The sequence below is a fragment of the Chiloscyllium punctatum genome, chromosome 17 (assembly GCF_047496795.1).
Source record: "Chiloscyllium punctatum isolate Juve2018m chromosome 17, sChiPun1.3, whole genome shotgun sequence".
NCBI lineage: Eukaryota > Metazoa > Chordata > Chondrichthyes > Orectolobiformes > Hemiscylliidae > Chiloscyllium > Chiloscyllium punctatum.
In genome coordinates this window covers 95,519,248-95,536,416 of record NC_092755.1, presented here as the reverse complement: position 1 = coordinate 95,536,416, position 17,169 = coordinate 95,519,248, and the positions used below count along the sequence as shown (strand labels likewise).

General features: G+C 39.9%; 1 protein-coding gene across 3 annotated transcripts in view; it reads left to right on the top strand.

Moving 5' to 3' along the window:
• The window catches only part of pole (polymerase (DNA directed), epsilon), a 142,895-nt gene that overhangs the window by 74,577 nt on the left and 51,149 nt on the right, over positions 1-17,169 (top strand). For all 3 annotated transcript variants that reach the window (XR_011963004.1, XM_072588000.1, XM_072588001.1), the window contains exons 31-34: positions 4,525-4,731; positions 8,473-8,616; positions 8,949-9,089; positions 11,563-11,716. Coding sequence is in view for 2 of the 3 variants with exons in the window: in XM_072588000.1 (XP_072444101.1) it covers positions 4,525-4,731; positions 8,473-8,616; positions 8,949-9,089; positions 11,563-11,716 (646 nt within the window). In the remaining variant the exon portion in view is untranslated. The remainder of the gene's footprint in view (positions 1-4,524; positions 4,732-8,472; positions 8,617-8,948; positions 9,090-11,562; positions 11,717-17,169) is intronic.

Genomic DNA, 17,169 nt, shown 5'->3' with positions numbered 1-17,169 from the left:
TTGAGGGCAAAAGTTCAAACTGTACTAAATAAAATCTAAAATTTATTGTACTTTTCACTGATTTGAACATGGGAAATAAATCTAACTAAACTTGCAGCATTGCTGTCTCGTGTTAAACTGCAATTTAGCAAAATTCGGCGGTGGGAATTAGAGAAAAAGTTGTTTTGATTCTGAGTTCTCAGCAAATTCCCATAGACAGGAGAACTAAGAGATAGTGCCGTTCATTCTTGCTGTTCTTACAGTGTATTTGTAAGAAAAGAATAGATATCTGTGCATTATCCCTTTTTCGTTTTGGTTCTTCCATTGAATGTGAATGTTGGTTGCAACACCAGCATTTTGTTACCCATCTCAAATTGGCTTTGTTGTGGTGGTAGTGAGCTGATTTCTTGAACCACTGTACTCCATCTGGTGTAGATACACTTAGTGCCGTTGGCAGAACTTTTGGCATTTTGACCTGCAGACAGTGAAAGTCCGAATGGTGTGTGGCTTGCAGATAATGCTATTATCATGCATCTGTTACCCTTGTCCTTCTTAGTCATGGTCACTGATTTGGAAGGTGCTTTTGAAAGAGGATTGAGTTTGTGCAGTGCACCTTGTACAAGCTGCCACTGTGCATCTGAGATGGGGAGTGTGACTGTTTTCAGTTGGTAGTGGGTGCTGCTAATCCATCAAACTGCTTTGTCCTGAGTAATATCAGGCTGCTTGAATGTTATTGTATATACATTCAGTTAGGCAAGTAGAGAGTATTCCAACAAACCTGACTTGTGGGTTGTAGGTAGTGGACAGACCTTGAGGAGATAGGAGGTGAGTTACTCAAAATTCGCAGCCTCCTTCCCTCTGTAGCTCTACATGGCTGGTTCAATCAATTTCTGATCAATGGTAAGCTCCCTGGATGTTTATTGTGCAAAGTCAGCAATGGTCATGCCATCAAGTGTTAAATGGAGATTAAATTCTTTCTTGTTTGATATGGTTATCACCTAGCGCTTATGAGGCTTAACTATTATTTGTCACTTAACCGCCCAAGCTTGAATGTTGTAGGGTCATAGAATCCTACAGCACAGAGACAGGCCATTTGGCCCAAATTGATCCATGCTGACCAAAATGCCTGTCAATGCTAACCCCATTTCCTTGCACTTGGCCCATTTCCTTCTAATCCTGTCCTATCCATGTATTTGTCCAATGCCTTTTAAATGTTGTTAATGTCTCTGCCTCACACTACTTCTGCTGGCAGCTCATTCTATATGTGTATCACTCTGTGTAAAAAAAAAAAAAAAAAGTTGTCTCTCAGGTTCCCTTTTATTCTTTCCCCTCTAACCTTAAACTGATGCTATCTTGTCCTCGATTCCCCAACCCTGGGAAAAAGACTGAGTGCATTTACCCTATCCATGCCTCTTATAATCTTATATATCTAAAAGGTTGCCTCTGAGTCTCCTACTCTCTAAAGAGAAAAGTCCTCGTTTGTCCAACCTCTCCCTATAACACAGACCATTGAGTTCAGGCAACATCCTTGTACATTTCTTCTGCACTCTTTCCAATTTAATAACATCCTTCCTGTAGCAAGGTAAACAAAACTGAACACAATATTCCGAACAAGTGTAGCCTCACCCACGTCCTCTATAACTGCAATATAACTTCCCAACTTCTGTACTTGATGCCCTGACGAATGAAGGTCAGTGTGCCAAAAGCCACCTTCACTGCCTCCTATCTCCCTGAGACTCCACTTAGAGAACTGTGAACCTGAACTCCAAGATTCTTCTGTTTCACTGCACTCTTTAAGACCCTACCATTCATCATGAAACTTCTACCTTGATTTGACTTTGCAAAATGCAAGACCTCATACTTATCTATATTAAATTCCATTTGCCACTTCTTAGCCCACTTCCCCAGATGATCAAGGTCTTGCTGCAATTTCTGATAACCTTCCTCACTGTCCACAATACCACCTATTTTAGCGTCATTAGCAAACTTACTGATCATGCCTTGTACATTCTCATCCAAATCATTGATATAGATAACAAGCAGTAATGAACCCAGCACCGACTCCTGAGGCATTCCAATAGTCACAGACCTCCAGTCTGACAAGCATCCTTCCATTATTACCCTCTGCTTCCTACCATCAAGCCAATTTTGTATCTAATTTGCCAGGTCACCCTAGGTTCCATGCAATCGAACCTTCCAGAGCAGCCTACCATGTGGAACCTTACTAAAGGCCTTACTGAAATCCATATAAGGTATGTTTACCACCCTGCCCTTTTCAACCTTCTTGGTCACTTCATCAAAGAACTCTAACAATTTCATGAGACATGATCTCCCACTCTCAAAGCCATGCTGACTAATTCTAATCAAATCCTGTCTTTCCAAATGCATATATGTCGTATCCCTCAGAACCCTTCTCAAGTGACTTCACCACCATAGATGTTAAGCTTACTGGTCTATAGTTCCCAGGCTTTTCTTTGCAGCCCTTGAATAATGGCACAACATTCACTACCCTCCAGTCTTTTGGGACCTCACCTGTGGCTAACGGTGATGCAAAATATCAGCCAGTTCCCTCGCAATTTCTTTTCCAGCCTCTTGCAGTGTTCTTGGATATATGTGGTCAGGACCAGGGAGTTTATCCACCTTTGTACTTTCTAATGCATCCAGCATCTTCCCTCCTGAAATATGGACTACCCCCAAGGTATCACCACTAACTTCCCCAAGTTCCCAAATCTTCTTGTCTTTCCCCATGGTAAACACAGGAGAAATATTCATTGAGAGCCTCACCCATCTCCTCCGGTTCTACACGTAAATGTCTGCCATGGTCCTTGAGGGGTTCTATTCTCTCTCGAGTTATTCATTTTCCTTGAATTCCTCTTTGGATTCACCCTAATCCTTGGATTCAGTCAAGGCTATCTCATGTCTCCTTTTCACCCTCTTGATTTCCTTCTTCAGTGAACTCCTGTATTTCCTTTTTACCTTCAGGGATTCCCTTGATCCCAGCTGCCTGTACTTTAGACACACCTCCATTTTTTCTGGTCAAAACCTCAATATCTCTTGTCATCCAAGATATTCCCTGTTCTTGCCAACCTTGCCCTTCACCCTTACAGGAACATATAGTCCTTGAACTCTAGCAATCTCACTTTTAAAGGTGTAGCATTTGCCAGAGGTCCCTTTGCCTGCAAACAAATTACTCCAATTGACCCCTGCAAGCTCCTGTCTAATTCTATCTACATTTGCCTTGTCCCAGTTTAGAGCTTGAACCTGTGGACCAGCTTTGTCCCTTTCCATAACTAATGTTGATCTGAATGTCTTCTGCAAATGGACATAGGCTACTGCAGTATTTATGAATTTGGAAATTGTACTCAATATTATGCAATAATTAAGTCAGAAAGCAAAGGATTTTGCTGAACAACTGTTTGAAAAAACGTTTAAGTCATTTAACATGTAAATTCCCTATATCCTCTCAAATCCACATTTTTACCGTAGTCCTCATGTATATGTTTGCTCCTTGTCTATCTGTTTCTTGGGTGAGTGGAGGTGTTGGTGTTGGACGAGGGTGGACAAGGTCAGAAGTCACACAAAACCAAATTATAGTTCAAGTTTATTTGACTTCACCTGATGAAAGGGCAATGCTCAAAAAGCTTATGATTTCCAATAAACCTATTGGACTCTGACCTGGGGTCTGACCGACAATGTATCTTCCTTCTAGTTGGAAATGGTCATGGGTTTGGAAGGTGCTGTCTTAGGATCATCGGTGAATTTCTGCAGTGCATCTTGTAGATATGAGTTTCAGTGGTAGATGTGTGTGAATGCGATGCCAATCACATGGGCTGCTTTGTCCTGAATGGTGTCATGTTTGAGTATTGTTGGAGCTGCACTCATCCAAGCAAGTGGGGACAGCCTTGGAGGAATCAAGAGGTGAGTTACTCGCTACAGTATGCCTAGCTTCTGACCTGCCCTTTTAGGCACAGTATTTATATGGTGAGTCCAGTTTAATTTCTGTCAGTGTTAACCCCCAGGCTGTTAGTGGGCATTCAATGATGGTAACTCCATTGAATGTCAATGAGCAGTGGTTTGTTTGTTCTTTCGTTCCTCCCATCTTTGTTCTGACTAACCAATTACTGTGACTTGTGACATTAACTTTGTGTTTCTCCCTGTTAAACATTTTCAGTGTTACTGGTACGAGTTCCTTTCTCTATGCGTTTAAAATAGTATTTTATTCACTTAAGGCACTCTGTCACAGGCACATTCCATGGTTTCTAAACAGTCCATTAAACTAAGCACTGCTGGATAGCAATATACTAAATCTCATCACGTGGATGTTCACAGTAGCCTGACTTAAGTTTTTCATGCTTTACATTTGAACTGTTTCCTTTTTGAAAACAGTTTGAACTTGATCCAGATTGATGTAGTGCCTAGAACATCAAATGGCGTTTTGAGATCATTACACATTTGGAAAGCAGAACAAAAGCTGACCATTCATTTTAGCACTGAGATTTAGTTAAAGCAACAGGTTTAAATTACTTTCATATTGTTTTGATTCAGGATGAACGGTTAGTGTGGCTGAGGTACCAGAAGAAGAAGTGGGAGCTTCAGTCAAAGCAAAGAAAGGCACGTCGAAAGAGAAGAAAGCTTGATGATGGTGCAGATGCGCCAGGTAGACCTATTCGAGATGGTCCCACAACCAGTCTTGGCAGCTTTTTGCGTCGAACTGCCCGTACCATTCTTGACATGCCATGGCAAATTGTACAGGTAAGCTGTGGAATTGGTGCAATTGGATCTCTGGGTTTGGGTTGTGTTGACAGACAGTAAATATTAACCTAACTGGATCAAATTGCAGATTTCTGAATTAAAATGTACAAAAGAAAGCTATTCAACTCATCATTCTTGAGGTAGATCTTCTCATGAAACCAAAACTAATCTTTCTGTCAACAATTTTGCACCTTCCTTTGCTTGAAATGTTTGTCTTGTTGCCCCTTAAAAGGTCGAGACACTGTCTCAACCACTCTGTTTTCAAGCAAGCTTCCATATATAAAATGACTCCTCATAATGATGATAGTTATTGGAAGATGAGAAAAAAGTCTAAATGTTTGTCGATCAAGACTGTTCATAAGATTAAGAATCCCAATTGCTTGCTTATTAACCTTCTCTACTTCAGTCAAAATGGCCCAGTAACTTGAGTCTCTTCAAATAACTAGTGTCCTATTCTAATCTGGGGAACTTTTGCTTTATTTTCTCCATGCCTCCTTATACATCCCAAAGCTGCACATTTATCCCCATTAAATTGCATTAGCCTACTATTATACGAGGAGGACTTTAGGCTGATATACATTACTCCACATTTGCAAGACACTTGTGCTTATATTTCAAGATGTTATTTCCTATCCAGTATGCACATACACCATTTCAATCATTCCCAGACTGAAAACACTTATCCATGTCTAACTAAACTTAATATTTTCGCAGAATTCTGCTATGTGTCCTTTACTGAATTTTTCAAACATACCTCTTGACACTTCTTTTTAATTGATTCTTCTGAAAGTCCGTACACACTGCATTGACCTCTTTTCCTTAATCTATACAATTATCTGTTGAACTTATCAAAGCTCAACTTTGGGTTAGCAAATCTACGACCATTTTTGACTGAATTGCCTCCCTTGTAAATCTTAGTATTGGTATTTATTTATAAAATCTTTTCTTTTTTCATTTCCTCTACTCATCTGCTAAAACCTTTGTTTGTACCTTTTGTAATTTCTGGATTGAACTATTCCAACACACTCCTATCCGGTCTATAACCTTGTACACTATAAATGTAAGCTTACCTTAAAACTTTTCTGGTGGCATCCTAACTTGCACAACTTTACTTTTACTCCTGTCTTTCTTTTGTTATCAGCATGTTTCAAAATTGACATGCATCACCTCCAACCCTTTTCCAGAAAAAAAAACTCGTCATTCAAACTAGGCTTCCAACTTTCTGTTCGGTTCCATTTCCTTATTTACTGACCCACAAGCTCTAATCAAGCAATGCCTCAATTTTAGAATTGTTATGGTTGTTTTCAAATTCATCCATAACCCCGTACCTCCTTATTTCTAATCTGGTGCACCCTTACCAGATATCTAGACTCGTCTAAGTTTGGCCTCCTGCATCCCTGATTGTAATCATTCCACTATTAACAGCTATACTTTTAGCTGCCAAGATTCCAAACTCTGAAATTTCCTGTCTAAATCATGATCGCATAGCCTTTTGAGGCATTCCTTTAAAACTACTAATTTGACCAAATGTTTGATATCTCCTTAATATCTCCTTGCAAGGCTTATTGTCAGCATTTGGTTAATGGAGAGATAAATGGGAGGGGGTGTGGGACTGGAAGGGAGATAGCTGCAAGTGCAATAGGTGGTTGGAGGTGGGGGTAAAGGTGATAGGTCGGAGGGGAGACTGGAGTGGATAGGTGAGGAGGAAGAACACCTCATCTTCTGCCTTGGGAACCTCCTACCCCATTGTATCAATGTGGATTTATACCAGTTTCCTCATTTCCCCTCACCCCACCCTACCCCAGTTCCAACCTTCCAGCTCAGCACCGCCCTCTTGACCCGTCCCATCTGTCCATCTTCCTTCCCACCTATCCACTCCACCCTCCCATTTATTAATCCACCATCGAGGCTCCCAGCCTCATTCCTGATGAAGGGCTTTTGCCCGAAACGTCTATTTTCCTGCTCCTCGGTTGCTGCCTGACCTGCTGTGCTTTTCCAGCATCACACTCCTAACTCTAATCTCCAGCATCTGCAGTACTGATTTTCACCTTGCATTTGGTTGATAGCATTCTTCTAAATTGCTTTGGTAAAGATACTTGATAAATGGAAGTTTATTGATTTCCTACTAATTTGTCTTCCCCTTGTCTGTATTTCTGCCATAGTCATAGAAGTATAAAGCACGGAATCAGACCCTTTGGTCCAACTTGTCCATGCTGACCAGATATTCTAAATAAATCTTGTCATTTGCCAGCATTTGGCCCATATCCCTCTAAACCCTTCCTATTTATATACCCATCCAGATGCCTTTTAAATGGTGTAATTGTACCAGTCTCCACCACTTCCTCTTGCAGCTCATTCCATACAAACACCACCCTCTGCCTGAAAATATTGCCCTTCAGATCCCTTTTAAATCTTTCCCCTCTTACCTTCAACCTATGCCCTCTAGTTTTGGGCTCCCCCACCCCGAAGAAAAGGCATTGTTTATTTACCTTATCCATCCCTCATGATTTTATAAATCTCTATCAGGTCACCCCTCAACCTCCGACTCTCCAGGGAAAACAGCCCCAGCCTATTCAGCATCTCCCTATAGCTCAAACCCTCCAATCCTGGCAGCATTCTTGTAAATCTTTTCTGAACCCTTTCAAGTTTCTCAAATTCCTTCCAATAGCAGGGAGACCAGAACTGCATGCAAAACTCCAATATTGGCCTAACTGTTTGGTTCTTTTCCCGAGGTTTCACACACACGATGCAATTTGCATACACCAACCTCTGCAAACAGTTAGTTTATTAAAGCCTGCTCAAGCTAGGTGACTCCCTTTGACACTCCTCGCAGATGTGCGAAGTCGAGTCAAAAGAGGCCCCGAGCAAAGAAAACACATATCCTTTGTACAGGTCAGTTGGCAATGCTCACAGGTTCTCTGGCCACAACCACCTCCAATGTTGGTGCCATCTGCAATCTTACTAACCATACCGCCAATATTCATATCTAAATCATTTATATAGATGACAAAAAGCAGCGGACTCAGTACTGATCCTTGTGGCGTGCTGCTGGCCACAGGGCTCCAGTCCGAAAAGCAACCCTCCACCAATGTCTTCTACCTTCGAGTCAATTCTGCATGCAAACAGCTAACTCCCTCTATTCCATGTGATTTAACTTTCCTAACCAGTATACTAGGAGAAACCTTGTCAAATGTGTTACTAAACTCTATAAGAGATCATGTCCACCACTCTGCCTTCCCAAATACTGTCCCTCAGGATTGCCTCCAACAACTTGTCCACCACTGATGTCAGGCTCACCGGTCTATAGTTCCCTGGGTTTTCCTTACCACTTTTCTTAAATAGTAGCACCATGTTCGCCAACCTCTAGATTTTTGGCACTTCGCCTGTGGCTTTCGATAATACGAATATCTCAGCAAGAGGCCCAGCAATCACTTCCCACAAGGTAATTTTGACCGTAGCTTTTCTGAAACACACTCTCATTGTGCTGTACACAAATCCGTTTAGCACACAAATGGAGTGGCTTAAAAAGGCAACTCACCATCACCGCCTTTAGCAGTTTGGGCGAGCAATAAACAGTGGAGTTGACAACAATATCCATGTGCCAAGAGTGAATGAAAATGTCGAAATTGTGATTTTGTTTTGAAGAATGTGATCTTGGCATGGAAAGGCCCTGCAATTATTTTCACTGTACTCCTGTTGAATGTGAAGTATGAAAAGTAAATTGGTCTTTTAATGCTTCAGATTGCAGAAACAAGTCAGCCTGGCATCTTCAAACTGTGGGCTGTTGTTGGACACGATTTGCATTGCATTAAACTCAACGTTCCTCGAGTATTCTATGTCAATCAGCGCATCCCTAAAGCAGATGATAGCGCTGTTTACAAGAAAGTAAGTCTGCCCATTTCTTCCTCTTGTTTGGCTTTTCTCTAAGCATCATTTTTTTTCATGTCATGTTTATTACATGATAATAAGAAAATTAAATTGAATAAATGCGGAGGGCTAGAGTTGCATTGTGGTGTAATTTTTTTTTAAAAACTGCAAGAGTTTGGCAGGTTTATCATCTGAAAAAATAAAGATGAAATATGCAAGTCTCAGTTATGATGTGTTTAACCATTTAATAGGACAGATTGAGAGTTAGAAATTTGCATACCTGAAAAGTTATATTTTATATGTTGCCATTTTCTGCTCCCTTAGGTAATGAAATTTATTTATGTTCACAGGTCAACCGCATTCTTCCTCGTTCCAATATTGTTTATAACCTATATGAATATTCTGTACCAGAAGACATGTATCAGGAGCACATCAATGAAATTAATGCTGACCTCTCTGCTCCAGACATTGAGGGAGTCTATGAAACACAGGTCTTAATTGTTGTTGGTGATGATTGCAATGTATATATAGTAGACTAGGTTTAGTTTCTTGTAACTTGAATTTTTCCCCAAAACCAGAACCTCTGTGATGTGTTCTGATTTTGAAAATACACCAAATGTCTTGGGTGCTGATGAAAAACTGATTATTCAAATCAGCAACTGACTTTACATCGTTTGGTTTTCTATTCACTTGAAGTCAATAGAAGAGTGGATGTGATGCAAACAAGGCTGCCACTTCTTTATTGAGTGGGACTCATTTAATTCCCGTCTACAATTGAAACATGTTTGTCTGCTGCAGAGGATTACTATAGCCCAAGTCTATCTGTTATCCTGAATCACGGTAAAATGTTTTCTAGAGAAATATTTAGCTTGCTCATTATGCCTCCTTGAAGGGCAGAAAATTGCTGAGCTTATACCTAGTTTATGATCGGTTTATACTTGTTCATTCGGAGTCTAAATATTCAACAATTCCAACCAGTTCATAATCAGTTAAATACCATTTCTGGATGGCTCTCTAATTCCTTAATTGCTTGGGTTGGGCAGCTTCTTTAAATGTGTTAAATGGGCCTTATCTGGCTCTTTGTAGAACATGATCTTAAAACGTTTGCTTTGAGATAAGATGTTACACGTGGATATGAGCTTCATGACCATTAACTCTAATAGGTCCTCAGTAGAAGCAGATCTTTGATATTTATCCACTATTGACTCTTGTTGTATATCTAAGAACTAATTTTCTCAAACAAAGCAAATATTTTTTATGTATGGGGATTTTGTGACACTTTTTTGTTATCTGTTTCAATTTCAATCTTTCTCTGCAAAAGGCTGTAACTACAAAGTGTACAGTGGTCCAAATTCTACATTAATTTATATTTGCTATTTGTTTGATTGTACTGCTGTCCATCACCTGCCCCTTCATCGGAGTGGTTGTTAATAGTTATATTATTGTCCATATCCTTGTTCAGCAAAAATGCCTAGTGCATAACATTGGCAAAGAAAGAACAGCTCAGATTTTAATTACTCACCATTCAAACCATGGAAACCAGATGAAGAATTCTTACTTTTATCATGCTGTTTAATATGAGAGGCAATGGAATTTTTACCATCTTCCCCAGGGAATCTGTTCAGATCATTAAGAGCACCTCCCACCCCTAACTTTTTGCTTGCGTATGTAAGTCCTCAGTGCCCTAAGTATTGGGTTTAAACAAATGATATACAAGCAAGTGTTCTTTATAATTAAATTTAAACAAAATGTGAAAATTGCTGTGCACTTATTTTTAATTAGTCAAGCAAAGCTTTGGATATTGACGTTAATAGATAATGGGAATGTGAGTAATGGAGACTGACTGACTGTTTATGTAGAGATTGGGGCTTGTTTAGTTTTTACAAATAAGCCTAACCTTGATCCTTTTATTTTCATGGCTTATTTTGTCTTTTTTTATTTAATATAACTCTGCTATTTCAGACCAAAGGTCCAACAAATTGTTAGCAAGTATTCAGTTTTTTCATGTTCATAGCTTGCATCCTCTGGAATAGTGCCTTTTTGATGTCAGCAAATATGGTATTGTCCAATTCAGCAATGAAATTCCCGCAGCAATGGTTATTTTCAAAACGTCAATTGTGCTATTTGAATATTGAAGATATTTTTAACATTTACAGTGTTCAAGAATGCCAGTGTGCTTTGACTAATGGAAAGTAAATTTGCAGTTTTCCACTTTAAATTCTGTAAACCATGCATATGTACCTGTTGAGAGAAAATTAGTTAACTGCTTCATCAGAAGAGCAGGCAGTGCATATGAACATTTTTTTTTAAGTTTTTAGAACAAAGGTCTCACATTCTCAACGACTGAAATAAAGCCACATAATGTTGGCATTATCAACATTTGTTGGGGAAAGGCAACTTCATGATTCCAGTATCAGGTGTAATACTCTAGCTTCTGTATGGCTCTCTCAAATGTGCACCAACTTTCATTGGGTGTAAGACTTTGACCCCATTCAATGCATGATTATCATAAGACATTCAATAGAGTAGGAGTGCTCAGTACAGGAGAAACTGGATTTTGAACGGTGGTGCACTATATGTAGGATTCTAAAAGTGGAGATTGGGACATTTCATCTTTGATAATGCTTTTGAGTTATTTTCCAGATTCTTTGGGGCCAGGTGATAGCAATTTGATCTTTAATCCCATATAGAATATTGTCATGCAACTAAAAAAAAAATCAGTTATGCAGTATCTATTTCAGTACCCTATCATTATCCTGTGCCAAATGTGTCAAGATGCCCCATCATTATCCCAATGTAATCTCCATTACTGCACAAATTAAACTAGTCTGATAATTCTCAAAGTATTTTAGGTATTTTTAATTTCTAATTGATTATCGCAATTAACTGGATTTCAACAATCAGTTGTAGTATTTTAAAGAATAGTTAACTTTATCCAGATTTTCTTTGTATGCGTTTTCCTAGATTCCCCTGCTCTTTCGTGCCCTCATCCAGCTTGGATGCATCTGCATGGTGAATAGGCAATTATCACCTCACCTTATAGGACGAGAAGTGGACACCTTTGAGTTGGAACAACTGGAAATGCGTTCATTAGCACAATTTAATTATCTGGAACCAGGTAATTACGTGTCTTCTTCAGGAGCTTCAACCAATTTCTGGGAATCCTTGTGATCAAAAACTAGATAAGTAAGATTTGTGGCTTCCTCTCTGGAAGAGGAATGATTTAATGGTGTGTTAATAACTCATTTGTATCTCCTGTCCTTCCATTATCAACTTGCATATTGCAAAGCAAGAGCTGCTGTCGAAGGCATTTTACTAGTTTCGAGGATAACTTGCCATAATACCTTCGGCTTGAAAGTAAAGTTTCTTTACTGGACAGCTCTTGTGTGATGTGCAAATATATTTCTTTACCTTGCCTTAAATTACTGCTTCACAAGTATAGAGGTGAAAATGCCCACCTTTCAACACCAATAAGTGGAATAAACACTGATTTTCATCTAGTGGTGTAATTTGTTTTTCTTAGTGCTTCTAACTTTACATCATTTTATATATAGGTTATAGGGTGCTTCCATGTATTTGACGTCTTGCCATTTAAGAAAAATGAGTTATTATGCAATTCAGTTTTGAAGATAGGCAAGAGCGAGCAAGCCACAAACTTTCAAATATGCACTTGTATGTCGAGAATATTATGATGGATTGAATCATCTGTTTGGATGCCAAAATTAGCCCGTGAATAGGCTCATTAGTGAGATGGAAAAAGTTGCTTTCAAACAACTCCATTCCAGTTCATAAAGGAATGAAAATATTGAAGGAAAAGATACTGGCTCAATAAATAGGTTTTCTAATTAATACCTATACAGTAACTAGTACACATTATTAATTTTTGGTTCATAGGTTGCATAAGTCTGTAGTTTTGCAGTTGTAGCGATTCGGCGTTTTAGATGATGGTTGTCTCTTGTCCTGATTTGTTTCTTTAGCCCCAGCTCAGCCCTCGTCTTGTCTCATGAAGCTGTTCCTAATGGAAGATTTTACATTGAATCAGCAGTACTCTATTGTGGTTCATGAAATCTGAGTTGCTTTGACAACATGCACTTTTACTTGCATTTTATAGTCTGAAGCTAAGGGTAGAAAGGCTCTAATGTTCTTTCCATTATGTGACTGACCAGGAATAAAAATGAAACACATTATCTAAACCATGAACTCGTGTAACTCAGATGCAAAGGAATCTGGGTGTCCTAATGCATGATTCAAAAAAATGTTAGAACATCGAACATTGCAGCAGAGTACAGGCCCTTTGGCCCTTGATGTTGTGCCGACCTATGGAATCAATCTAAAGCCTATCCATCCTACACTATTCCATTTTCATCCATATGTCCAATGACCATTTAAATGCCCTTTAAAGCTGGCAAGTCTACTATTGTTACTGATTCTTGAAGATTTGTAGCTCCGGTTGATGATAAGTATGTAAGTTAGCTCACAGAGCTTTGAAGGTTTGTTTTCGGACATTTCGTCACCATACATCAGTGAGAGTCTCCGGTGAAGTGCTGATGGTATGTCCCACCTCTCTCTTTATAGGTCTTGGTTTCTTAAGGTAGGTGATGTCATTTCCGGTTCTTTTTTTCAAGGGAAGGTAGATATGATCTTAATCGATGTGTTTATTGATGGTGTTCTGGTTCGAATGCCATGCCTCTAAGAATTCTCATGGTTGTCTTTATTTCACCTGTGCTAGGATGTGTTGTTTAGTCCCAGTCAAAGTGGTGTCTCCTTTGTCTATATGTATAGAAACTAGTGATAGTGAGTTGTGTCTTTTGGTGGCCAGTTGGTGTTCATGTATCTTGGTGGCAAGTTTCCTGCCAATTTGTCTGATGTAGTGTTTTTTTTTGCAGTTCTTGCATTGTATCTTGTAAAAGACGTTTGTTTTGCTGGTAGTATCTAATTGATCCTTTAGGTTCATTAGCCGCTTCCTCAGAAACAAGCCCAAGCAAGCAGACACCACGCATCCAAAACCTATAACCACATTACCTTATACCAATGACATAATCCAGACTACTCAGACCCCTTGGCAGCATGGGAGCCCACAAACCTACAAACACACTTAAACAACGACTAATGAAACTAAAGGATACATACCACCAGCGCTTCACTGAAGTCTCACTGATGATGTTACCTAGTATGGTGACAAAACGTCTGAAAACAAACTCAAGCTCAGCGAGCTAACTTACATCGCCTACCACTGTTGCAAGCAGGGCATTCTACGCCCCTACTACTCTGAGTAAAGAAACTACCTCTGACATCTATCCTATATCTGTCACCCCTCAATTTAAAGCTGTGTTCCCTCATGCTAGCCATCGCCATCTGAGGAAAATGCTCTCACTGTCCACTGTATCTAACCCTCTTATTTTCTTGGATGTCTCAATTAAGTCACCTCTCAACCTTCTGTCTAACGAAAACAGCCTCATGACCCTCAGCCTTTCATCATAAGACCATCCCTCTATACCAGGCAACATCCTAATAAATCTCCTCTGTACCCTTTTCAAAGCTTCCACATCCTTCCTGTAATGCAGCGACCAGAACTGTACGCAATACTCCAAGTGCAGCCACATCAGAGTTTCGTACAGCTGCAGAATGACTTCATGGCTCCGAAACTCAATCTCTCTACCAGTATAAGTTAACACATCGTGCACCTTCTTTACAATCAGATCAACCCAGGTGGCAACTTTCAGGGATCTATGGACATGGACAATGAGAACTCTGTGCTCATCCACACTGTCAAGAATCTTCCCATTAGCCCAGTACTCTTTATTCCTTTTGCTCCTTCCAAAGTGAATCACGTCACGCTTTTCCGCATTAAACTCCAGAACTCAGCCTAGTTCTGCAACTTATCTATGTCCTTCCGTAACCTGCAACATCCTTCGACATTTTCCACAACTCCACCGATCTTAGTGTCATCCGCAAATTTACTAACCCCTCCTCCTATGCTATCATCAGCCTGGAAATACAACAAATAATTAGGTAACTTAATTGAACGTTTATTGTGAGGGCGGCAATGAAGACAAAAGTAGGGAGATTATGCTTCAGTTAGACAGGCATTGCTGAACTATATCTTGAAGTCTTTGTGCAGTTATTATCCTTGTTTAAGAAAGTATTGGAAGCAGATTGGAGAATGCTTAGTAGATCAATACCTGGAGTGGGCAGGTTGTCTTACGAGGAAAGATTAGATAGCTAGGCTCGTAACACCTGGAGTTTAGAGTAAAATCTGGCTTTGATTCCAATTGAAAAGACCGTGAGGCGTCATAGCATGGTGCATGTGGGAAGGATGATTCCACTAGTAACAACCTAGAACTAGGGATCACTGCTTAAAAATATTGGGTCTGCCACTGAAGACATGATTTTCTTTTTGTTGCAGAAGATCATGAGTCTTTGGAACTCTCCCTTCCTTGAGAGACAATGGAAGTAATCTTTTGAATATTTCTAAGGCAAAGTCAGATTCTTGATGAGCATGGGGATGAGCAGTTATTGGGGTCGACTGAAATGTGGAACGGTCAGATTAGTCATGATTTTTATTGAGTAATAGGTCAGACTTGAGGTTACTGTGTGCCTTCTATTTCTAATTTATAGGTTCATGTGAATTTCTCCTGCTGTTGTTCGTGATGAGAACTGGAGAAATTCATACAAACACATGAATTATTGGTATGTTTTGGAAGAATTGCATGTCGCTACTTGACTTGTTTGGCTGCATTCTAAACATACATTCCTTAGCCAAAAGTTCTGGGGTGGAATGCAAACCCACAGCCTTTGTCTCAGAGATAGGGGTGCTCCTACTACACCATAAAACCTTCAAGAATCAAGTTAAAAATCACATGACTCCAAGTTATAGTCCAACAGGTTTATTTGGAAGCACTTGCTTCTGAAGCACTGATTCATCATCAGGTGGTTGTGGAGCAGGACCATAAAACACAGAATTGAAAGCAAAGGGTTACAGTATCACGCAGCTGAAACATATTAAACAAACTCAGATGAAGTCTTTCATCTTTTATTCGATTCGTTAATATGTAAGTCCCAGAATTCCTTTTAAATCACATTCTCAAGATAACTTCAGGTTTTCTAACAAAAGGACTCATCTAAGCTCAGGCAGTGCATTAAAGATGTGAGGTTAAAGTCTGTCCCAATCTTGAGTCAGATTCGTTATATTTCCAAAGTGCGATTTACAAAATCTTACATGGATTGACTGTAGGTTATTCACTTTTTGAGCAAAATAAAGCTTGGTAACGTATGTGAGAGAGAGTGATAGGGTGTAAGCGTGTGAGAGGGTGCGTGCATGGATTTGTGTGTGTGGGGGCTGTATGTGTTTGCGTATGAGAAGGTGTGTGTATATATATTTTATATATGAAGGAGTGTACAGTGCAGTAGGGTCACCTGTATGTGACATGAACCCAAGGTCCCAGTTGAGGCCATCATCATGAGTACCAAACTTGGCTATCAGCCTCTACTCGGCCATTTTGCACTGTTGCTTGTCCCGAAGTCCGCCTTTAGATTAGATTAGATTAGATTACTTACAGTGTGGAAACAGGCCCTTCGGCCCAACAAGTCCACACCGCCCCGCCGAAGCGCAACCCACCCATACCCCTACATCTACCCCTTTACCTAACACTACGGGCAATTTAGCATGGCCAATTCACCTACCTGCACATCTTTGGACTGTGGGAGGAAACCGGAGCACCCGGAGGAAACCCACGCAGACACGGGGAAAATGTGCAAACTCCACACAGAGAGTCGCCTGAGGCGGGAATTGAACCCGGGTCTCTGGCGCTGTGAGGCAGCAGTGCTAACCACTGTGCCACCGTGCCGCCTTGGAGGATGGTTACCTGAAGGTCCTAGGCTGAATGTCCCTGACCACTGAAGTGCTCCCCGACTGGGAGGGAACACCCTTGCCTGGTGATTGTTGTGCAGTGCTAACTTATCTGTTGTAACATCTGCTCAGTCTCATGAATGTCCCATGCCTCAGTGTACCACCCCATTAATGCCAGCTTCTCCAATTCAAGAATTAAAACATTGGTCCCTGATCTCCTCTGTTGGAGGCTTCATGGAAATGTGAGGAAGGCAATTTAATAAGACTTGAGAAACTGAAATGGATTTTCTACAGTCAGACGGCAAACTCCTACACAAGTGATCAATTTCAGCTCTGTGCTGACTATAATTTTATTTTATTTCAAGTTAACGAGTATTTGGATGGGAGTTTAACCTAATGCATTGCTAAAATGCAACATTGAGGATATTTAGTCTTTAGCTATTTACTTAAGTGGCATTAGCTTCTTGACTAAAAGCAATATGTCAGTTGAAGATGTATCACGAGGGAGTAGAAAAAAATCTGAAATTAAATTTCTTAGCTCTAAAAGAATGCTTAAAAATGGGCTTTCTAGTTTGAATTAAATAGTGCTAATCCCTTTAGTAACAAGACAAGTAGTCTGAAGTAGCCAAATAAAATTTGTAAACATTACTGATTAGTGAACAAGCTTTGATTCATAGGTAGCTTCTTCACTTGTCCTGGTTTGATACAAGTGTGTTCTTGAC